General features: G+C 35.5%; 1 protein-coding gene across 1 annotated transcript in view; it reads right to left on the bottom strand.

The window, feature by feature from the left end:
- Positions 1-22,715, bottom strand: part of gfra1b (gdnf family receptor alpha 1b) — a 62,795-nt gene extending 40,080 nt beyond the window's left edge. The window contains exons 1-3 of the mRNA XM_056470114.1: positions 22,478-22,715; positions 21,842-22,150; positions 21,619-21,702 (exon numbers count right to left, since the gene is read on the bottom strand). Of these exons, the coding sequence (XP_056326089.1) occupies positions 21,619-21,702; positions 21,842-22,150; positions 22,478-22,538 (454 nt within the window). The 5' untranslated portion in view covers positions 22,539-22,715. The remainder of the gene's footprint in view (positions 1-21,618; positions 21,703-21,841; positions 22,151-22,477) is intronic.
- Positions 22,716-23,487: the final 772 nt, after the last annotated feature.

Raw genomic sequence — 23,487 nt, 5'->3', positions numbered from 1 at the left:
CAACCATGCCACGTTCAAAGTCACTTAAATCACCTTTCTTCCCTATTCTGATACATGGTTTGAACTGCAGATCGTCTTGACCATGTCTACTTGCCTAGTTGCTGCCATGTGAATGGCTGATTAGAAATTTGCCGGTGAGTGTACATTATATATTTATTTTTAAATATATTTATGCTTAATATATTGTATTTTATATTGTACATTTATATTAATCAGTTATAACCCACTTGCCCTTTACCAGTTTTTAAACCCTTTAAAAGCTTTTCCAGAAGTGAAATTTTATGTGATCTAGCCTAGAATTATCCAAATGATGTGGTTTGTTATAAATATTTAATGGTCCTTTAAACAGTGCTGCTAAATCACCCCCCCCCCCATTATTTGTAACAAAACATGCTTAATTGCAAAGCTTGTAAATATTCTTTCCTAATCCATCAATCGTTGAGAGATACAAAATACATTTTAGTCCCTGCGTTCATCCTTTTCTGCCACACCTCCATTTGTCAGCATTCTAGCATTCAAAAGCGACACACAAACACAGAAGCTCTCTCCAAATCTGACTTGTGTGGTCATGCTCATAGAAGCTTTCCATAAAAAGAGCCTGAATGGCGGAGGAGACAGAAAAGGCAGCTAAAGTGAGCAACAGAGATGTGATAAATCCACAGCTGAATGCAGGCACACTTTTAAAAGACAGGCAGGGGGGGCTTGGTTGCATTCAACTCCTATTCACATTCCCACAATATTGGACTCCGGAAATGATAACTATAGGCTTCATACATCACAAACACTGAAGCACACATTCACAGCGGGAGATCAGTCCTCGGGGACCGACAGCATAGAGCTGTCAACCAAGCCCATTACAATAAAGGATTTCCTCTTTCTCTCGCTAGGCTTCACTCCAAAATCCACTCCTAAGGATTTGTATTAAATATGTTTGACAGCCAATACACTATTCAATTGGGACTCTTCCTTCTGCTTGTGGGAGTCTTTCTCTGTTTTTCTGTGAGTGTGTGTGGTGGGTCATTGTATGTCCTTAATCTCAGAGCTCACAGATGACGTGACTTTGGATGACCTGAAACGGTACGGGAACGCAGGCTCAGAAAGTACTGCAGTGCCAGCACTTTATGATCAGTTCAAACACACACACACACATACAAACAGGCAGTGCTGTCACTTCCTTACTGCGCATCAAATATCAAGCTTGTGATGTGAAAATGTGAAGAGTTGTGCTGTTTGTGCTACACACTGGTTTAATAATGTCTGGGTAATAATGCTTTTAGTAAGGTTTTGTTATGGCACGTTCAATCATGTACAGATACCGGTGATAACAATGTTTCAAATATTATGAACCAAAACATGTCATGTCCCTTTCAAACATGTCGGAGAGTGAAAATTAGCAAAATAAAGATAACTTAGCTACACTGTAGTCATGGTAGTGAAATAAATGGATCTTTAATTCTGAGGTAACTAAGACTCCATTCAAAGAGCTTATTGGATTAAAGGGTTAGTTCACCCAGAAATGTTATTGATTAAATACCCTTGTGTTGTTTCAATCTTGAGACCTTCGTTCACCAGAACACAAACTAACATATTTAAGATGAAATCTGAGAGCTCGCTCATTCTCTCAGTCCAGAAACGGTACAAAAAGCATTGTCAAAACATTCCATGTGACTTCAGTGGTTCGACTGTAGTCATATGAAGCATGTTTAAGGACAAGTTTTGAATGTACAATTGAAGTCAGAAATATTAGTCCCCCCTCAATTATTAGCCCTTCTGTTTATTTTTTCCCCAATTGTTTAAAGGGGCTAATTATATTGACCTTAAAATGGTTTTTAAAAAAATTAAAAACTGCTCTTATTCAAGCCAAAACAAAACAAATAAAGACTTTCTCCAGAGAAATATTATCAGACATACTGTGAAAATTTTCTTTCTCTGTTAGTCATCATTAGGGAAATATTTAAAAAAGAAAAGAAAATTCAAAATTCTGACTTCGTCTGTATCATGACCATTTCTCTGTATGGAGGACCAGAGAGCTCTCAGATTTCATCTAAAACAGGGGTGCCCAAACTTATGAAGGACCAATAAACAAACAGCTGAGGGCTGTGGCCCGAAGGTAAATATATCAAACTGTATTACAAAGTTGCCATGTGTAATTTCCTCATTTTTAAAAATAATATTTAAAAATAAATAGAAAGCTTTACTTTAATCATATCATTTACAACATTTAAATAAAACATTTAGTTCAAGCTTGCTTTTTGTAGCTCAACAATAAAACAAACCAACAAAAGATTACTTTAAATTCAGTCATTAATTTTCTTTTCGGTTTTGTACCTTTATTAATCAGGGGTCGCCACAGTGTAATGAACCGCCAGTTTATCCAGCATATGTTTTACACAGCGGATGCACTTCCAGCTGCAACCCATCACTGGGAAACACCCATACACTCGCATTCAAACTCATACAATATGGACAATTTAGTTTACCAAATTCTATACCTCATGTCTTTGGACTGTGGGGGAAACCAGAGCATCCGGAGGAAACCCACGCCAACATGGGTAGAACATGCAAAGTCCACACATAAATGCCAACTGACTCAGCCGGGACTTGAATCAGTGACCTTCTTGCTGTGAGGCGACAGTGCTACCCACAGCGGTATTATGTTAAATTAGAAATAACAATTTCTATTAAAGGCTTGGCATGGCGGGCCAAATCAAAGGTTATCATGGGCCAACTTTGGCCCACGGGTCCTACTTTGGGCATCTCTGATCTAAAATATCTTAATTTGTGTTCTGAATTTTGAACGAATGTCTCAATGGAATGTAATAATGTGAGGGTAATTAATAACAGAATTTTAATGTTTGTGTGAACTAATCCTTTAAGAGTACATTCATTACTTAAAGGGCACATAGTAACTCTTTTTTATGATTTAATATTAATATTCTGGTTCTTCTAAGTGTGCCAGTTTAGGTTCAGTTTAAAACACAATTCAGATTTTTTATTATAATGTGTTAAAAAGTGTCATGTTGGGGGCGTGTCCACAGTTCGCTGATTTAGGGGTGTGTTGCTTCACATGTAAATTAGTTTAGGCTTCCCGCTCAACGTAACAAGGGGGCGGGGCCATGACCCGCTCTGTGTTTGCAACACAGACAGGCAGATTGAAAGGAGGAGGAGAGGATCAGCATACAGTCGTACATGTACGACTCGGACACAGATCAAGCAGAGAGTACAAAATCATATGTGTCTTTGTACAGTTTTACAGCCAACTGTGTGCTAGTTTCAAGTGCCGAGCTTGTACACAGAAACTAATAACCACGCACACTGAATTAACTTGGACTGAGGCACTGGATGCGCCGCTCGACGCCGCGACACGGCATACTCTCTGTGGCGCGGCAGAGACATTAAGTGTCCCGAATCGTCGCGCCACACATTTTTGAATTCTAAACATAGGTTTCTGCAGCGGTCCGCGGTGCCCAGCCGTCGACTTGAGTGTACCCTGATAGAAACCTATGCTTAGAATTCTAAAACGCATGCTAGTTAAGATCACAGGAAGCTTCTGGGATCGCGAGAAATGCAAACGGCTGAAGTATAAGGTAGACTCAATGAGAAGTACACATGTTTGCAAACCTACCTAAAGATACAACCAATAATTCCGATTAGAGCGATAATGTGGAGAATATTGCTCTTGTGTTGAGCCCAATGAGCCTTGCATCTAAAAATAGAGCAAGGGTGTTCCTTTAATGATATCGCTTCGACTCACGCTGAAAATGGCGGACGTGAATCAACAAACTGAGGATATGATGACGCGCCTGTCAATCAATATTGACTCCTACGTAAAGTTGCGGTCGGTTTGAAAACCGCTCCAATTGGTCCACCGTTTTTTATGTTGTTAAATTGAAAAAAAGCACTGGGTGTGCTTATATCACCCCAATATGACAGTCTATACACCATACATGCACATATGGCTGTCCAAACAGCTTGAAAAGTAGATTTTTTACCATAGGTGCCCTTTAAATAAAATTCACTGTCAGAATGATAGTCGATTCCACATTTACTAACTATCAAGTGGTTCTAAACCTTTATGAGATTTTTTTTGTTGTTACTCTTTCTGTTCTGTTTTGAAGAATGTCCTTTCTGGAAGTTTACTTTTCAGAAGGGTCAAATGGCCCAGTCTGTTGTGACTAGCCAAGAGCTTAAAGTGTGTGTTAGAAACATGAATTTGATTAGCATATCTGAATTTCAACTCTGCAAACTACTTTAGATCTGCCAAACACAGTGATGCAAAAAGCATCAGTTTTACTATTTTATTCGAACCAAGTCCTCATCCATTGGACGTACATGAAAAGTAGATTTGGTAACATTAGTTTAAGTACCAATTCCCACTATTAACTACTGGCTTATTACCTGGTTATTATTAAGACATTGGCTGTTTATTAGTACTGTAGTTATAAAGTATGATCCTATCTTATGGATATAAGAATTCTATTAAATAACAGGTTCTACATTTTGTGATTCATGTTTTTTTTTTTCATTTATTTACAGTTAAGAATTGCATTTTAGGACCTTGATCTCTGCGTTTTGCGATGTGCGTTTTCAGCAGTATAGTGTGGACGGAGAACTGTTCAGAAATGCTAGGTCAGAAAGGCCAGTGTGGATGTGGATCGTTTTCATTCTAAACTGTTAACTTACAGATATTTTTTTACAGTGTATGTAGGTTCATGCAAGAAGTAAGACTGTTATAATTATATTAAATTATTACTGTTATAATAATTAAATTATTTAGAATAATCTTTTTTTCAAACAAATCAATCACAATCATTTAAATAGTATGTTATACTGCACTGTTCTTAAGAATCAAAACAACCTGGAAACACATTCAGAAACCTGCATCTTAAAATAAAAATCAATCTCAAAAATCCTCCAATCAAACAAACGGAGCCCTTATTAATACACTACATCCGTTGTGCTGGAGTGTTTTGAATTGTAGGCTTCTCTATATTTTCCCTCTTTTTTGTCGCACTTGACAGAGTTATTGATGCTGAATGATTTGTAATCAACCATCCAGACATTTGTAATTACCCGACGCTTATGAGCTGTACACAACACAGCACGCGCAAGCTTTAAATGTCATTTCTGCCTCCAGCAATCATCAAGCTGTTTACGTGCTTTCTGACAAGGCCGGCATATTTCTCATAGTATGAGATGATGAGGATTGGAGACAGTTGATTTGTGTGTTTCTCAGTGTTTACATGCTCATCCCAAAAGCAGACTCTTATTATCTAATGCGGAAAACGGTCTATTGGTGTACAAACATAAAGCGTTCTCTTTCTGTTTGTCTTTTCTTGCCGCGGGCTGTGTGGCAGCTGGTTGGGATTCATGAACCGTACGGCCCTGGCATCCATGTCAATGATGTGAAATGAGATTGGAAATCAAATTGCACTTCCAAACAATAACTGCTGACAGGGCCATTTTTTCATATTTAATAACCTCTTCCTCTCTCGTCGGCTTTTTGAGATTCATGCCAATACCGGCGAAGGCCTGAATTGACTTTCTTAAAACAGACGACGGCAATTCAAATGAACATTACGGATATGAATATCATCTTACCGAATGTTTAAAACAATGAAAGAACTTATTGTCATTACGCAGACAATGGATCAAAACCCGACACTGAGTTGAATGCATGAAAAAAATAAATGAGTCAGAGCCAGACATTAAAGGCGTTCTTAAAAATATATCTCTCTAATAACATTGAAAAGAATTTTAATTTAGCATCCGTCAGTTTCCTTCATAATTAGCACATTTCTTCTTTCAACAAACTCTCTCTCTTTCCTTCACATTCAATCAGACGGTTTCTTTGGAAAAGCGGCATGACTGAATTCAACCGAATTTATGCAACTCATGAAAAGACGTCTTGCATGCGAAGGGGACGTGGTGTCTGTGCTCTCAATACACATCTCGGTTCTCTTAGAAGACAGGGCCACTTGGGACTTGTTACTACATTCTGAATGAGCCCGAGGGTGTGAATAATTCAGATGGCCAGGACAGTCTCGGTTCTGAGAAAATGGACGTCGCTGTTTTTCCATCTCTCTTTCCTGAGATTTCTCTTCCCTGTGGTTATACTGTAAGGCCATCAGAAACACAGAGGTGTACTTCATTTCCATATGGCTTGAGTGATGAGATTTCATCTTCTGCACTTGACACAAAACAGATACTCATACTTCTAAAATGTTTGCACTAGTTATACTGAACTGAAACTAAATCTACATCTTGAAACTGAGTGAAGTTTATTTATAAACTAATTTCGAGAGGATCACGTGCTTATAATTGTTTACGGTTGGTTCCGCATCAGCTTACGATTGATTCACCAATCAGATGATTCTAAACTCACTATAAATAACCAGACTTTCCAATCTCAGTATCTTCATTTTGTAGAATCAACCCCCACCACACCCACACTCCCCCTCTTTTTAGATAGGCGACACGGCGGCCTGGTGAATAGAACTGTTGCCACACAGCAAGAATGTCCCTACCAAACCAGTTGGCATTTCTGTGCGAAGTTTGCTCATTCTCCTCGTGTGGGTTTTCCCCAGGTTCTCCGTTTTCCTCCCACAGTACAAAACACGCAACCTAAGTAAATTGAACATAGCAAACTGGCATCATAGTTAAACTTTTAGCAAGCTGCATATCTCTCCTTAGCCATCCCTATATCTGTCAATTAGTCAGAAATAAGTCGGAGGAGTTCATCGAGATCTACCTGAGCTCAAACTCCCCTCTCACCCTCCTAATGTGAGGGAGCCCAGATATTGAGGATCTTATAGGCTCAGGGTTCTCTCCCGGGACAGCAAGCCAAACAAGCTTTATCATCAATCATCAGCTAAGTGTGAACTCTTGAAATTCATGTTAGTTAGTAAATGTTAGTAAAACTATAGTTTAAAACTAATTTTGTTCTCTTTTGATAATTCTACTATATTTGAAATATAAATATAATCGACAATTGGTTATGATGTTTGGTAATTTTTTAATCATATGTTATTGCTTTATTGCAAAAAAAGCAATGAAATTAATATTAACTGAAAAATATTAAACATCTATGGGAAAAACATTAAGGCTTTCTTTTGCTTCCAGAAAATGAGTCAAAATAACATTTGATTGAAAATCCCCAAATATCATAACCAACTGTGAATAATATTGTTTTTTTATTATTGTCAAAATATCAGAACATAAAAATAGTTTTATTCAAACACATGACTATATAAACAGGGATGCTCAAACTTGGTCGTTGAAGGCCGATGTCTTGCAAACTTTAGCTCCTAAACACACATTCATTCATTCATTTTCTTATTAATCAGGGTTCTCCGCAGCAGAATGAACCACCAACTTATCCAGCACATGTTCCATGCAGTGGATTCCCTTCCAGCCACAACCAAACATTTGGAAACACTCTCCCATACACTCTTGCATTCAAACTCAAACACTTTGGCCAATTTAGCTTATTCAATTCACCTATAGCGCTTGTCTTTGGACTGTGCGGGAAACTGGAGCACCCGGAGGAAACCCACGCGAACACGGGAAGAATATGCAAACTCCACACAGAAATGCCAACTGACCCATCGGAGGCCTGAACCAGTGATTTTCTTGCTGTTATGCGATGGTGCTACCCACTGCGCCACTGTGACACCTTAAACACACATGCAGTGTCTAAAAATGCCCTCAAATCCTTAAACAGTGCACTGCTTGAGAGAGCAGCCATTTGTAGGGCTGACCCAAACCATAGAGGATGTTCTGAAGTGCGCTCTGTCAATTCTCAGATGCACTATAATAACAGCAAATGTACACTCAACAGCTAGAGAATACCATTAATGCGCTGTGAGAGTTTGCACACTGAATGAATTTTTGCTTCTGACTTTCTTTACTTGTGAAATGAACATGTGTATACATGGCAGATATCAAAACACTTTGTTTTCTTACTAATAGAGAACTTTGCAAAATTTTAAATAGCCATCAAAGGGTCTGACCCAAAAGTTGAAAATCTAATCAGAGGAATTTATCAACCACGGAACAAGCGGCATCCCTTCCAGTGCACTCAGTGCTCGAATTCACTCACTTGTTTTCATCCACTTTTATAAGTGGACTATATTAGTGGACTAATAGGAAATAGTGAATGATGGTACAGGGGATAATTTCAGATACAGTCTTAGTATCTTGTTTGGCTAGAAAGAGCTTGATTTTTCTAGTTCAGGTGTGTCTAATTGGCTTGGAGTTAACTTTGCAGGTCAGCAGCAGTCCAGGACTAACAGTGTGTTCCATTCAGAAGGGCTCATCCCTATGCCCTAATCTCTTCTAATTGTTTACACTCTGAAGTGACATCTTCAAAAGGTTTATGGCATAGGGATGAGCCCTTTCACACAGAACACACTGGTTTACACAAAAAAAACAACTTCTCTGTCAAAGAATCATGGGGCTTGACGTGTCCATTAGTTGTCCTCTTCGAAATCCTTCATTCCAAAGGGCGCTTCGAAGTGGCCATTTTTAAACATTTTGGTCTGATGCATATCATTGATTAGATTACACCAGTGTCCACTACTGCCAAAATGTCTGCATTGGTTAAATGGAATGCTCTAAACTCTTGAGCACTTTTGAACAACACTTTAGTGACATCACAATTCTGTTGAATTCTGGGACATACAGGTGCTGAAATGGACATATGAAGCCGACTCGCTCTTACAGTATGGTCAGATTAGAGAGATTGAGGGTATGTCCATGTAGCTTCCCTCATTCACTTGACAAAGTGAAACACACTTGAAAATGGCGTTGGGGATACCCATAGGGAAAAAGGGAAGAAAAGTTTGTGAGTGTGTGTAAAAGAACACAGCCTATATATTATTTGAAATGCACCGCAAGTTGAGGTATACTAGCTCTAATATACCAGGCCAATAGCTAGCGTGGTGAAAAGGGTGGTTCTTTTTTCTAAAAAAATGTACTTTTTGCAATTCTGCCTAATTTTCTATTCAATTATGAGGTTTAAATACTTCATTTAGTGACATTTTAAGCTCTATTTTAGCTGATTTAGCTTGTTGGATGATCATGATACTCGCACTTTTTGACGTACCAATAATATTTCCTTAAGATTTAGACTAAAGAAATATGAAAAAAGTAAAAAAAACAAAAACAAATTTATTACATCATAAAAACATTGTAGCCTAATGTCTTTTATTAGACAAATAACAAACTGGCCAGCACATTTAACTTTCCTCAGTCAGAATTTAGCCAATAATAAACAATTAAAACATAATAATAATAATAATAATAATAATAATAATAATAATAATAATAATAACAATAATAATAATAATAATAATAATAATAATATATAATTATTATAATAATAATAATAACAATAATAATAATAATAATAATAATAATAATAATAATAATAATTATTATTATTATTATTATTATTATTATTATTATTATTATTATGTCGAGCTTACTGATTTTTTTCCAGTATCTCTTCATTCATGGATAACCACAAGAATTGAATGTAATTAGTATTAAAATTAACTTTATCATAGGTTGCTTTAGGTGTTTCACACCTTGTAAATGGTCAATTTTTATTTTTATAATAAGGTCCAAGATTTAGAATAAAAGCTTCTTGTTTTCTGTTCAGGGGTGGGTCTTCTTGTTTTCAGTTCGGGGGTGGGTCCCCCGTGCCCCCCCCCCCCCCCCCCCCCCCCCCCCCCCCCCCCCCCCGCCTATGGGCCTGTATATAAAATTAATAAAATAAATTAATAAAATAAAGATTAAAAAGTAATTAAAAAGACAGAATCATTGTACTAAAATTGACATTAAAATAACAATATAAAAATTACAAAACTTTATACGTTTACTAATGTACAAAAAATGACCACAGTTCAAACAGATCCATGCAGGCTTAGTATCTTGGTTGTCATTGACTGTACTTGTGCATGCCTATAGGGTGAACACATATAAACTTTTGAAATTAATTGTTTTCAAAAGCGTTTTCAGACTTCAAAAAAGGTGTTGTTTTACCCTTTTGAACACACCAAAACATAAAAAGGTTTCCATTTAGGGTTTAAAGCACCAATACTCAAGATGTGTACATTTTGGGAATTTTGTTTGGAAAAAAATTCTGCCACGTCTTTGCTTGTGATTTCCCGTACAGCGAGACAAATAAAGGGCCATTCGTGATCCCTACATTATTGACAATCCTGCAGACCAAAGCAGGGACATCATGAAAAAATCAATTAACAAGGCTCAGAATGAGATTCATTTGTCTAAACTGCTTGGAGTGGCCAATAGTGAAACATTATCTTCTGTTTTAGTCTTCAATATGATCTTCAGCTCCACAAATATTGAACATTTGAGCCTCGTAGTCTTTGGATTTAAAGGGATAGTTCATTTTCAAAAATAAATTGTGGGATAATAAATATATTATCATAACTTTCTTCTGTGGAACACAAATGAAGATATATTTAAATGCTTTTTTTCCATATAGTTGAAAGCAAATGGTTTCCAAAACACACTGACATTCATCATAAAGACCTTTTTACTTTTATCTAATGTACTGTTGTGGAAGAAAAAAGAAAAAGTCATATGTGTTTGGAAAGATCAGCCAATGATGGCAGAATTTACATTTATAGGGGACACACTTTTCATTTTCTTCTATTTATTAATCTCTGTTTCTCATTGTCTTTGTCTCCTCGCTGATCAGGTGGCACAGCTCTCGCTCTGCAGTGACAGTACGATCATTCTTCTTCTCTCATGACCGCCTGCTTTATTGATTTATGTAAAGTACCCATTTTAATTCAAGCATTTGTTCAAGTGAATGTAGTCCAGTGGTTATTCGGTCTGAATATCTCATGATTAATGGCATAATAAACATGTTTCTTTTATCACAGGCCAAACACGAGTGGTTAGATGGATGTTTTTAGGCCTTACTTTTCTCAACTACAGTATGGTTTCTAAAGCTGTACTTTATATGAAGGCAGACATGTAAAACCCTAGTGTACATTAAGACGTTTTCATCATTTACTCAAGTGCTTTCAAATCTGCGTGTTCTTTTTGGGAACAATTACACAGTGAATACAGTGAAAGATTTTTTTAATTTATATATCTTTATTTTATTTTATATATTTTAATCCATGTTGCATTAGGGCCTGCTTTTTTGTTTATAATTATAATTATTATTTAAATCATACTTATATTTGTTTTAATAATTTAATTGTCCACCTGTCGGGTTTGGGAGACGTAAGCATCACTGAATGGGGCATACGAATAGGACGTTTGGATATAACTTAATTGTTTGACCACACTTAATTATTATTGTTAATTTATTCATTTTATGGAAATTAGAACTGAATTTAGAAATAGTTTTAAAACAAATCTTTATGCTTAACAAACTAAATTAAATGTGTAGGCTAATGGATGTCTTCAGCGGAGTGCATACAACACCGTTTCCCTATCCATGAAAGTAAAGGAGCAAAGTAAAGAGTAAAAGTAAAGTGAAGAGAAAGTAGAGGCTGAATGGAGAAGGCTTGTTCTTTATCCTCGCGCAGCAGATGGTCTGTTTTCTCCCTTGTGGAGCATTCATCTTTTCCACTTACATAGTTCGCCATGTAAATAGCAAATGCGCCATGGTGCAATGCAGCTGACTCTGATTCGTTTAATGCATGATAAGCTCAATACACACCCATAACTCATTTAGAAAATAAGCACAACCCTGTTAGACCATGCGCCAGAGAACAAACCATATTTTCTGTCCTTAAATAGCAAAAGTGAATTTGGACATGCCCTTAATGCTTTTGCGCCATGAGCTTTAGACTTTGCACCTAGATCTTTAAAATAGAGCACTGTATGTTTGAAATTTGAAAGAAATGTTGTCATAATGTTCCTTTAGAGAATAAAAATGAAAGTGGATAGGGCTAAAGAACATTTGTCAATATTTAGGAATTTTTGTTCAGTTATTGTAGTTTTTCATATGTAGTTTGCCATTATTTTTTACATTTAAATAGAAACCGACGTAAAATCATATAAAATCTTTTAACATTACTGACGCTCATAACTTATCTGTCTTTAAAGATTAAGCATTTTTGTTAAACTCTGTCACACTCTATTGACTAGATGAATGTACAAAAACAATGTTCCTAAAGCCCTGCATGGGCCTTAAATCTAAGTCTTAGCCCGGCCCTGGCCCGAGACGCACAGGCTGTAGCCCTGCCCTTGTCTAACAGTCTGACCCAAAGCCTGTCTTTTTTTCCGTCAAACAGCTTATACTGTTAAAAAGCCATTAAAACAGACCAGATTTGTATCTAATAGAAAGTTGATGTTTTTTTTTCGTTTCGTTATCAGAATAATTTAGAGAAATGTTTGGAGTTTTTTGTTTGTTTTTTAAATTGCAAGCGACATTGATATCAAAGCGGTATGTGGTCCACAGTGAGTTTAATCAATTTACAAGTTGTGCATTGTGCATGACCAATTGGCTGATCATTTATAGTTGTCTTTATTTGAAACAACGATCAGAAGTTTGCTGTTCCTCTAGCGTTTTTCATAGTTTTAAGTTCGCCATTGCAAATTTTTCTCTTTATGTTTTCCACTGTACATCTCATTAACCTTTTTAAAAATTCTTTTTCTAACACAGGCCGGAAGCCTAATATGCGTGCTACTGTAGCTATGATGTGAAAATTGTCCTGAAGCCCGGCCCAAGGGGCATAAAAAGGTCGGGCTCAAATGCAGGGCTCTAAATGTTCCATTGAAGAAAAAAGTCTTTGTTTTGGTTTTGGTATGACATGAAGGTGAGTAAATGGCAACAGTGTTCCTTATTTGTGTACACCTTCCCTTTAACTGTGGATAAGCTAATAAGCTTCATAACCATCACTAAGTGGCCTGTTTATTAGCAACCATTGTATAATTCACTACAATTAAATTCTACCCAAGACTTTCGGCTTCTTTTTCGCGAAACAGGGCCTGCCCTTCCTCCTTCACATGCTTGATTTCCCCCCTTCTTTTTTCCTGCGATCCCACAGCTCAAGGGGATCTGTTAGTAAAGCCCCAAACCCACAAAGCTATGTAGAGCTGGAGGGTGTGCACCAAATAAAGAGGACAGAAAGTGCCTATAGAGCAGATTTCATACAGACGCGTCTTAAATAAAGACCCACAGTTCCTACAATACTGAGTCATCTAAGAGGCATCAAGCGGCTTCTCATAAACATGATGTAAGATGTGCAGAATTATTCGATCTGTTTTGACTGCTGTTACCTCGATGATGCATTCTTAAGGAGAATAGTAAGTTTGTTAAAGTTTAAAACGCCTTGCTCAGCGTTTATTAGGAGCTTAATGTGGCCATTGGTATCGATCCTCAGTTATGTTCCTGGCAGGAAGTGTAACCTGAACACATTTACTGAAACACTGGCTTTTTTGCATTAGAGACCAGAAGAGCTACAATTAGTTGAGCAGGCGTTTTTGTTAGCCAGGGCTATGAAAAGAGTTGGAGAAAGCTGATACTCTGTTGAGTATGTTTCTGTCTCTTTGCTTGACCTCATGTTTCCCTTCAGGATAGTCTGTTGTAGTGATGTGCGTTTCAATGCTCTGACAATTCCTACAATGGAGTTTAGCTCATTTGGATCATTTGTTTCTAAACATAGCATGTTTTTTTTCTCATTTTAAGGATATATGAAAATAGCAGTCATACTCCACACAATCGGATTGATATGCACCAAAACAATCAGTCTCAGACTACTTAAAACAAACCCTGGACTGGTTTGTTTGTGGTGAGAAAGCAATTCAACTTATCAGACCAACGAAGCAGAATTTAGCACAATCCATGAGCAACTATTACATACACTGCATGAAAAGCACCAGTGTTTGTTTTGATAATGCCTTTAAAATAAATTATGGTTTAACCTGAAGCAAACACAACATAAAATGAGTGAGACAAACATATTTCAGACAACTTTCTAATACATAAAAACAGAAAAATCTTTGATTATTGCTTAAAATGATGGAGTAATATAAAGACAACTACAAAGAAAGTAATGGCTGATATAAACAGAAAAGTCCACTTTGACCAATGACAAACTTACAATTAGTGTAAATTAACAAATTTTTATTCATTCAGAAATGTTGCCAGAAAAGTTTAATTGAAATTAATCTTGAGAAAATTGCCCCATCTTTATTACTGGTTTCAAAACAAAGAAATCAATCTATGTTTGAATTTGCACCCAAGACTGCATTTAGACTACAGAACAATGTGGCACAAATTAGACTTAACTCTAACCTCATCATAAATCTGCACTGACAGGAGTCATTCAAATGATTTTACATACTTGTAGTTCTTTGGCCAATCTTGTAGGTGTGGAGTTAGTCAGTGGAGGAACAGTGAGGTGTTGAACTTTTAAGTATAAGAGGGACAGCTCTATACAGTACATTCTACACTCACAGTACAGCACTGAGAAGTGCTGTTCTGTAAATGCTCTCTTTACCCTCATCTTTCAAATAGCCTACACACAAATTAAATGCATTCTGTGGTACATCACCTTAACAATGTGTAAATACTGCCTTCTGTGTACTCTCTTTACAAGAGGTACACATTTCATTATCTTAGAAATATAAGTTTTTTTCTGACATTTTTGTCAAAATTGATTAAGGTTCTTTCTGTGAAAATCAGAGTTCACCAAATAATGCCGCACCACACAAAGTTAAGAAGAAACCTGAAAGTGAAAAGATGTGTGTAAATGTGATGATTTAGAAGCATTTATTGACATTGAGATAAATGTTACATTTTACATTGTTGAAAAAGAAACATATATTCTATATTAAATGTGAAATATTTTTATTTGTGTATATATATTCAGTGAAACCTTTTTCAGAGTTTATTAAACTCATTTGCTCATTCTCTGTTTTCTTTGAAAGTATTTAAATAGAACATTAAGCCCTGAAGGACAAATAATTAATAATGGGACATATAATAAAGTTCAATAGTTCATATAAAGCATATAAATCAATAAATTTGACCATATTAATTACATAAAATTAACATATGCACTGGAAAATATATTTAGCACAGCCTTGTATGCTGAATCTTCTGTGATCTTCTGCGGCTGAACTGCTATCAGTTCCAAATTTTAGGATGAAGTCATTTGGTGACAGGGCTTTTAGCTGCATAGCACCACAGTTATGGAATTCCCTGCCGTTAGATATTCGTTAGATGGACTCTATCTCAAATTTTAAATCCTAGGATAAAAAAAAATTCTGTTCAGGATTGCTATTAATGACTTTCTGGATTAATATTATGTTTATTACTTTTCTGTCTTGTTTTTATAATGTGCCTGTGACATATTGTAAGGTGTCCTTGAGTGCTCTGAAATGCGCCTATAAATAAAATGTATTATTATTATTATTATTATTATTATTATTATTATTATTATTATTATTATTAATTTAAACAAGAAAAACTATTTATCCTAAAACATTAAACAAAATGCTGTAGAAAGCAAAACATTTCTTTCTCATGCATCAACATATTGTTACAACACCAATTTTTTTTTGTGATTGTATTTCTTTATAAGTAAAGCTTCAATTAATGATCTGCCAGATAGACTCTTATAATCCCAACAGAAAATGACTTTTAGAATCAGAAGGTTCTATCTGCATTTGCCCTGTTATTTTTAAATTGTAATATTTACTTTTTAAAATGGATCTGCCTCAGTGACTGGTTTTGTACCTTTATTTCTAAGAGTGTGGCCTCAGTATTTATTTCCATGATAGTGTTCCTTTAATTGCCATTAGGGTTTTATATGGCATTGTGTATAATCATATTTGGTGACCTGCAACAAGTTTCTAAACAAAGTCTCAAGTTTATCAAAGACAGTTAAAAAACTGACCGCCAACTCTCATTAGAATCCAACGATTTGAACACTTTATAGAGCACTCATTAAATACTCACTGGAAAAGCCCTGGAGTGTTACTGCGGAGTTATTACAAGAATCTTTTAATGATAATATAATGTATATTTAGTAATCAGTGTCAATGAAGTTACCATGCAGAGTTCTCGGCTCCATAAAAGGTAAAAAACTTGAACATTTAAAACAGCAGGTGACAAAATGTCAGTGAATGTTTATTATAAATAGACCATTATCATGCACTGTTGTGGATTCTAGTAAATCTAGTAAAAGTTATCTTTATCAAGACAGTAACATTTATTACGAAAGACCCAATAATAATTAATTCCCAAATAAACACTAACATTTCAAACATTCTGAAGTTGACTGATGCATTTATATTATGCAGACAAATCTGTCATTCTCACACTACCCAATAACTACCAACAGGGTTAACTCAGAGATCCAACAAATCCAAACAACCACTGAAATATAATGCCTGTCGGAGAACAAGCCTCGGACTAGAGTATCCATTTCTCCTGTAAAAAGCCTGAAAACACCCACACAAGGTGTTGTATAGAGATGTCCCACTGAGAGAAAGAGATAAGGGTCAGTTATTATTGGGGTCCTGTGTGTGGGTTGATTCACTGGTTCATGACAGGAAACATAAAATGCTTTATTGAGAGGACAAAGGTTTTCTGGCAAATTAGGCACTGCTCAAGTTTCTTCCTATCACTCTCCCTACGCTATTTTGGTATGCAATGGGTTTGGTACTAGTGTAGGTTTATATACAGTGGAGATCAAAATTACAGAGCAAACTACATTTTCCTACAGAGTTTTATTTGAAGGAGCAAAAGAGTAGTATTTTAAGCATGGCTCATGAGCACATTTCATACAGCTTATCTAAAGATTTACATTAGATATTTAAACGCTGATCAAAACTACAGAACACGTTCCAGTTCCTCACAGTTATTGGTGTTCATCTGGAACCTGATTTAGAGAATTTGGAGTGTGGTGACCAATCCTCTCAAAGTGATCTAACCTGCTGTTGTGAGGTCAAAGAACTGCAAAATTTCATGAAATGGATAAAACAGTTTGAAACTTAAAAATTTGAACTATTGAAATGGCAGCCCAAAGTCCTGACCTAAACCTGACTGAAAATCTCATGAAAATTGTGGCTATTCAGATGTCAAATGTACTAGTGCAAATGTCATTCAAGGGTGCCATCGTTAGCCAACTAAGGTCGCAAGTTCGGTCGTTACAAACATAGTTCATTGATTTGCCATTTCCTAAATCCATCGTTCCATTGAACATTCGCAAACTGCGTTGGAAACTTGTGCACTTGCAACTACACCTCTGGAGCTGTAGTTAGAAACATAGTTCCTGGCTGTGTTCTATTCCTACTTATCCCCCCTATGCCCTATTCATTTAGAACATTCTAACTTGGAATGATTAAAAACAAAAAAGCATTAAAGTCATCAGTCTTAGGTGTAATTTGCTTTCAAAGTATTTTTACAGTTCAGTTTTAGTGATCTTCATGTTTACATTTGTACTCCCTTCGCAGTGCACTTTGAAAACATTGATGTCATTTTGAACACAGCCATGGCTCATGACGAAAGCTATAGGTGACCTATTATTTAAAAGCGGAATTTATGTTACGTCTCCAAAGCTTGTGAAAACAAAAAACACAGCATATGTTAATGCTTTTAATTTACAGTAGGTTATTTATTAAGGTTCTGTACTGTATATGACATGAGCCTGTTGGTTAGATTTCTGCAGTGGTTTGCATGTGTCAAATTGTAAAAGTAGACTTAAAGTTAGACAAAAAATTTAAAATAAATAAACAATATCCTACTTTATAATATTAATAATCATCATCATCATTAATATTATTATGAAAGTAGGATGTTTTTCATTTCCTAATAAATAATAAATATTAAATTTCATTTCTTAATAATAGCCTCATTATTTATTTATTTATATGATTTATATATGCGATTACAATACGTGTTAGCTAAGTATTTTTGTTTGTTTTAGAATAGAATATGTAATGTTCTCAATAATACTTGTTAAGGAAACATAGGCCCTATATGTGCCATTTACATATATTTTAATTAATATGGAAAACGAGTGCATGTTTTTAGCAAAACTGGATTTTTTTTTTAAATGCATGTTTGTGTAAAACAATATAATTTGCATAAAGAAATTATGGGGTTCCTCTCTAAAGAAGTTGTTACTCCACCCTGTTTAGAGCATCATTATGGGCGTTTCACATTATAATTAACGTGGTTCAAACGATAGATCTGCGAAAGAGGTTTTGGGAAACACTCGTCACTATATCGTTCTTTTGCCAACTGATGCATCGTACTATGATAGTTCAGCCGTGAGTTACGTCGTTGTTTGGGCAACGCACTCCAGAGCAAGAGCCTGGACACTTCCTACACATTTCTGACTTCTGTAATCTTCAGAAATTTTAGTTGTAATATTTCCTTGTGCAACAATCATAGCTGCTATCTAAAACACTGTTCTATTAGCAATTAAATACTCTTATATGAATGTGGAAGATTTTTCTTCTTAAAAACTAAGTGTTTATAAATTGTTTCCTAGTTTTGATCTCCATTGTATTTGATACAGAGCATTTTGTACAGATTCTGTATAACCCTGATACTGTACCACCTTAAGATTGTAGATGTTTCTCCATCTGAGCAATGTAAAGATCTGGCACAGCACAGCTGAGTCTCTCAACCAAATCAGTTTTTATTGGAGCTGCACTGGCAGCGGCCATAAACATCCTGCTCACTCCTGTACGGCCCAGCTGTGAGTTATTACTCAGGGTTGCGGGGACATGCCAGAACTGGTGCACCTTTTCCAATATTTTTTCCCCATGGAATTACTCTAGACATAAATGGAATAAGCAAAGAAGCTTATTGTGATATTAAAATTAATTTGCGTTCGGTATCCAAATATGATAATAATTTGAATATACAACACCTGTAGTCTGCTGTTACACATACGCATCATCACACATGGAGATACACAGTAAAACAAAGACAAGCCTGTGATGTTCATTCATAATAATTCTCTAATTGTACCAGACTGAGGATTAAAGAACTGACAGCTGATTAAAGAGGTATACTGAAGCTTTTTAAAATATATTCTCTTTAACTGTATTGAATGATGTTTAAGGAAAGAACAAAGCTGCAATCTCTAAAGCTGTGTGTTTCCTTTTTAATTATTTAAATAGAAATGAGAAAGAATGTGGAGGGCTTCTTTACATCCCATGTCTTTATGAACCTGCATTTTATTAATATTTAATCCAAGCGTAATGAAAACAAAAACCACAGACACATTTTGCTAATGAATCTTAGTGGGCTGCATTGATAACACTTTACAATGAGGACTATTAGTTAATGCATTAACTAAACATTTTTAAATAGTTTGTTACAGCATTTATTAATTTTATGTTAGTTAATAAAAATTTTGATTATTGGTTCATGTTAGCACTGTTCCATCAAATAATTTTTACAAATACATTATTTTAAAAAAGACATTTATTAATGTTCATGTTGAGGTTAAGGCAAATCAAATTGGGAAGAAATTATTTTTTTTTTTTTGTAAATGAAACAATTACTAAAAATACTTATTGAGTCTTTCCATTTTAAAAATTTGAATTGGCGCTTCTATTTTTATTTATCTGCGAAATTGGCAAGCATTTAATTAATGAAGATTGCTTTTAAACCAGTTATTTCAGGTATTTAAGTATGCTTTACAAGAAAATTCAATTTTAGTCTCATTGTTTAAAAATAATGCTTAAATCAATGTGTTACTTGTGATTTACATGTTTACTTGTATTTTATTCATTCTATACGATAAACCATTACTTTTTGAAAATTCGAATTTTTGGAAAAAACAGAAGTTAGTGGTGTGCTTTACATATACAGTTGAAGTTAGAATTATTAGCCCCCCTTTGAATTTTTTTTCTTTTTAAATATTTCCCAAATGATGTTTAAGAGAGCAAGGAAATTTTCACAGTATGTCTGATAATATTTTTTCCTCTGGAGAAAGTCTTATTTGTTTTATTTCGGCTAGAATAAGAGCAGTTTTTGATTTAAAAAACCCAAACATTTTAAGGTTAAAATTATTAGCCCCTTTAAGCTATGTATTTTTTCGATAGTCTACAGAACAAACCATCGTTATACAATAACTTGCCTAATTACCCTAATCTGCCTAGTTAACCTAATTAACCTAGTTAAGCCTTTAAATGTCACTTTAAGCTGTATAGAAGTGTCTTGAAAAATATTATTTACTGTCATCATGGCAAAGATAAAATAAATCAGTTATTAGAAATGAATTATTAAAACTATTATGTTTAGAAATGTGTTGAAAAAAATCTCTGTTGAACAGAAATGGGGTGGGGGGGGGGAATAAACAGGGGGCTAATAATTCTGACTTCCATTGTACATATAAAACATATGTCAGTCTTTCAATTTTTCAATAAATACTTTGTAATATTTACAAGCATTTCTAAGTGAAATATGTGTTAAATTACTTTTTCATTGCATACAGTAATACATCTATTCTTTTTACCTTTTTCAATTAGTTAGTTCTGTGCTGTGTATTTTAATGCTATATAATCTTATAATGCTTATCCTCCTCGTTCATATAATTGTAGTTAACAGCTAATAAAACACTGTATTGTACTTTTAGCATGGCAACCTAATACCAAATCCTATTGAAATCCATCACTTGTCTAGTCTCTATTGGGTGTGGAGTGCTATTTGTGTCCCACTCTAAGATCTTCCAAATGAGTTTCCACGATAGTTATAATGCTGCCCATGTAGGCAGTTGGCGGCGAGGCATCTTACTAGGTTTTGGAACAGAGCTACTGTCTGTCACCATGGAGATTTACCGCAGAACTTCAATAGTGAAGCACAGCTCAGATTGAGAGATGCAGTCAGACCTCACTGGGGTTCAACAAGGGAGGAACAGCGCCATCTATAGAACTAAACTAAACCTCCATCAAACAACACTACTGGAATGCATTAGACATTGACTCTTTTCCAAGGACATCACTGAAACCTGTTCACTCAAATCTCTAACATCCATTACAAAGCACATTTTCACAAATGACCGATGCAGACGGGCCATTCACGAGCCACCATTTAGATTCATTCATTTGGTGGAGGCTTTTATCCACAGCCAAATGAGCATGTTTTTATGGAAAATTACATAAAATACTGGTTAATTCAGTGTAGATCCTTTAAATTCCACACGCTCTTAAAATTGAAGGTTATTTTTACAGTTAATGGTTCCACAAAACACCTTGAGCATTCTAAAAGCCTCTCTACATTCATTATGGTGTAAACATGACCTTTAAACTATTATTACATTCTTTAGAAGACACACACACACACACACACACACACACACACACACACATATATATATATATATATATATATATATATATATATATATATATATATATATATATATATATATATATATATATATATATATATATATATAATTTTTTTTTATAAGTTGTATTATTATAAGTTAATATTTGTCTCAGGGATTCTTTGGGAAGCACAAAATGATTATTCTATGCAAAAGCCTTTATTTTTCAATGTGCACATAGACATGCAACCATACAAAAAGCTGGCAAAAGATTTGTACTTAGGGTTAACTGACCGTGAAACAGACATATTAACATCAGACTTACCTGATATGATGGGAGCCAGACGAAAAATATCAGACAGACGGCTGTTTACCGCATCATATGGCGAGTCTTCCAGTAAGTCATTAGCTGTAAGCAGAAAAAAGTAAAAGTATAGTTAATAAAAGAATAATTCACAGAACTAGAACTTTTGAAGTTTATAAACTTTATTATAAATGTCCTTTCGTCCAGCATTTTTTATTACTTAATGACATTGGATTCTGCTCACCCTGTAAACTCTGATATATACTCCAGAAGATGCGCAGGCAGTTCTTCTCTTTCTTCATTCCTCTCCTGCACTTGCAATCATACAGAGGACTCTGTTTCATGGACTCTATGGCGTTCCTGCACTCGTCCTGCGCCTCTGGTTCAGCCAGCATGCTGAAGTTACCGGTTCTCCCGGCCACACATTGTCTCATGGTGCGGTACTTGGTGCTGCATCCGTACTTTCCCAAACACTGTTCATGAGCCCTAACGCAGTCCAGCCGAACCGAGCGAGACTGTGCGATCGCATCTGCCTTTGAGAAGTGCACTAAATCTGTGCGGGGGAAAGACAAAGTTAGACGTGAATACGATAGAAAACTGTTTGGCAAAGTATCACCACGATGCTCTGGTTTTAATGAAGATGATAACACTTAGCCTACCTTGTAAGTTTAGAGGACCCAACTCAAACAATTAGAAACAACTTAATTGATAAAAGACAAAGACACCTGAATGTTTTATACTAGTTTCTGCTACAAATTTAGTGTTTTCTTGTCAGGGTCGAAAATAATAACAATGCAACTCGTATGCATCTGAATGACAGTGCGTTTCGTACAGATGCAAGGCGCAAAACAAACGTTGGAACACATGGATTTCAACTTACCAAGGACAGGAAACATTATCCAGAAAGTTGCGAATATCATCGTTGCTTTATGCAGATCCATTCAGAGAGCAGAGAAACTGGTTAAATACGACATAGAACAAATTCCACAATAAATCCATTGCGCACCAGCTGCGCACTGGCGAGGAACAAGTGATCAGACATCATATACACATCCGGACAGACTCCAACAAGCGCCGAGTGCTGCTCTGGTAGACACACCCCACGAGGAGAGAATAAAAAAGCAACAGGCTTTGAGAATTTAAAAATAATACTATGGTAAAAAACAATGAGTTATATTTAGACTTTTTATTTCATATCTTCAACAATCGTTCAAAACAACGGCATGCTTCAAAAATATACAAGAACATTACGAAATTAATAAAAGTTAACGTCAGTGCAGATTACATGTCAAACATGAGTGCTGCTGTTTCGCGCTCAGTTGACCGACAATATGCATGTAAGGTCGAAGAACGCGCACTCTGTGGGAAAACACTGCGCATGTGCTTGGATATCTGGAGAAGGTCGGTCCTTTTGGCTCAGTTAGACAGTGAGTATTCGCTGATTAGGCACCATTAAGCACTTTACTTAATAAGAATTATCCAAAGACTGTCCAAGCATAAATGGAATCCACTTTGCGATCCATATCTGACACCCTGTGTGCGAATTATTATCTGTCGACGTTTTTTTTTATCTTCCTGTCTTTCCTTGACACTTTTAGGATTTAGGTTGGTTTCGCCTATACAATTTTCCCTCTGATGATTAATATGAATTGTGTAGACAAACACAAAGTGAACCTTTTATATATATATATATGTAAATGTAATAACTAATAAAATTATCATCATTTATGTTATCGTTGTACAGGGTTGATGTTACCTCAGGACAGGTGAGGGCATCTTTATCTTTTGAGTCGCGCATTACTGAAACGTTGTTGGAAAATGAGAATACACTCTTTTTAGACACCAAACCTTTAAACCACGTCAGTTTTTGCCTTTAACATACAGTAGGGC

The sequence above is a fragment of the Danio aesculapii genome, chromosome 12 (assembly GCF_903798145.1).
Source record: "Danio aesculapii chromosome 12, fDanAes4.1, whole genome shotgun sequence".
Lineage (NCBI taxonomy): Eukaryota > Metazoa > Chordata > Actinopteri > Cypriniformes > Danionidae > Danio > Danio aesculapii.
This window is presented reverse-complemented; position numbering and strand designations above follow the sequence as displayed.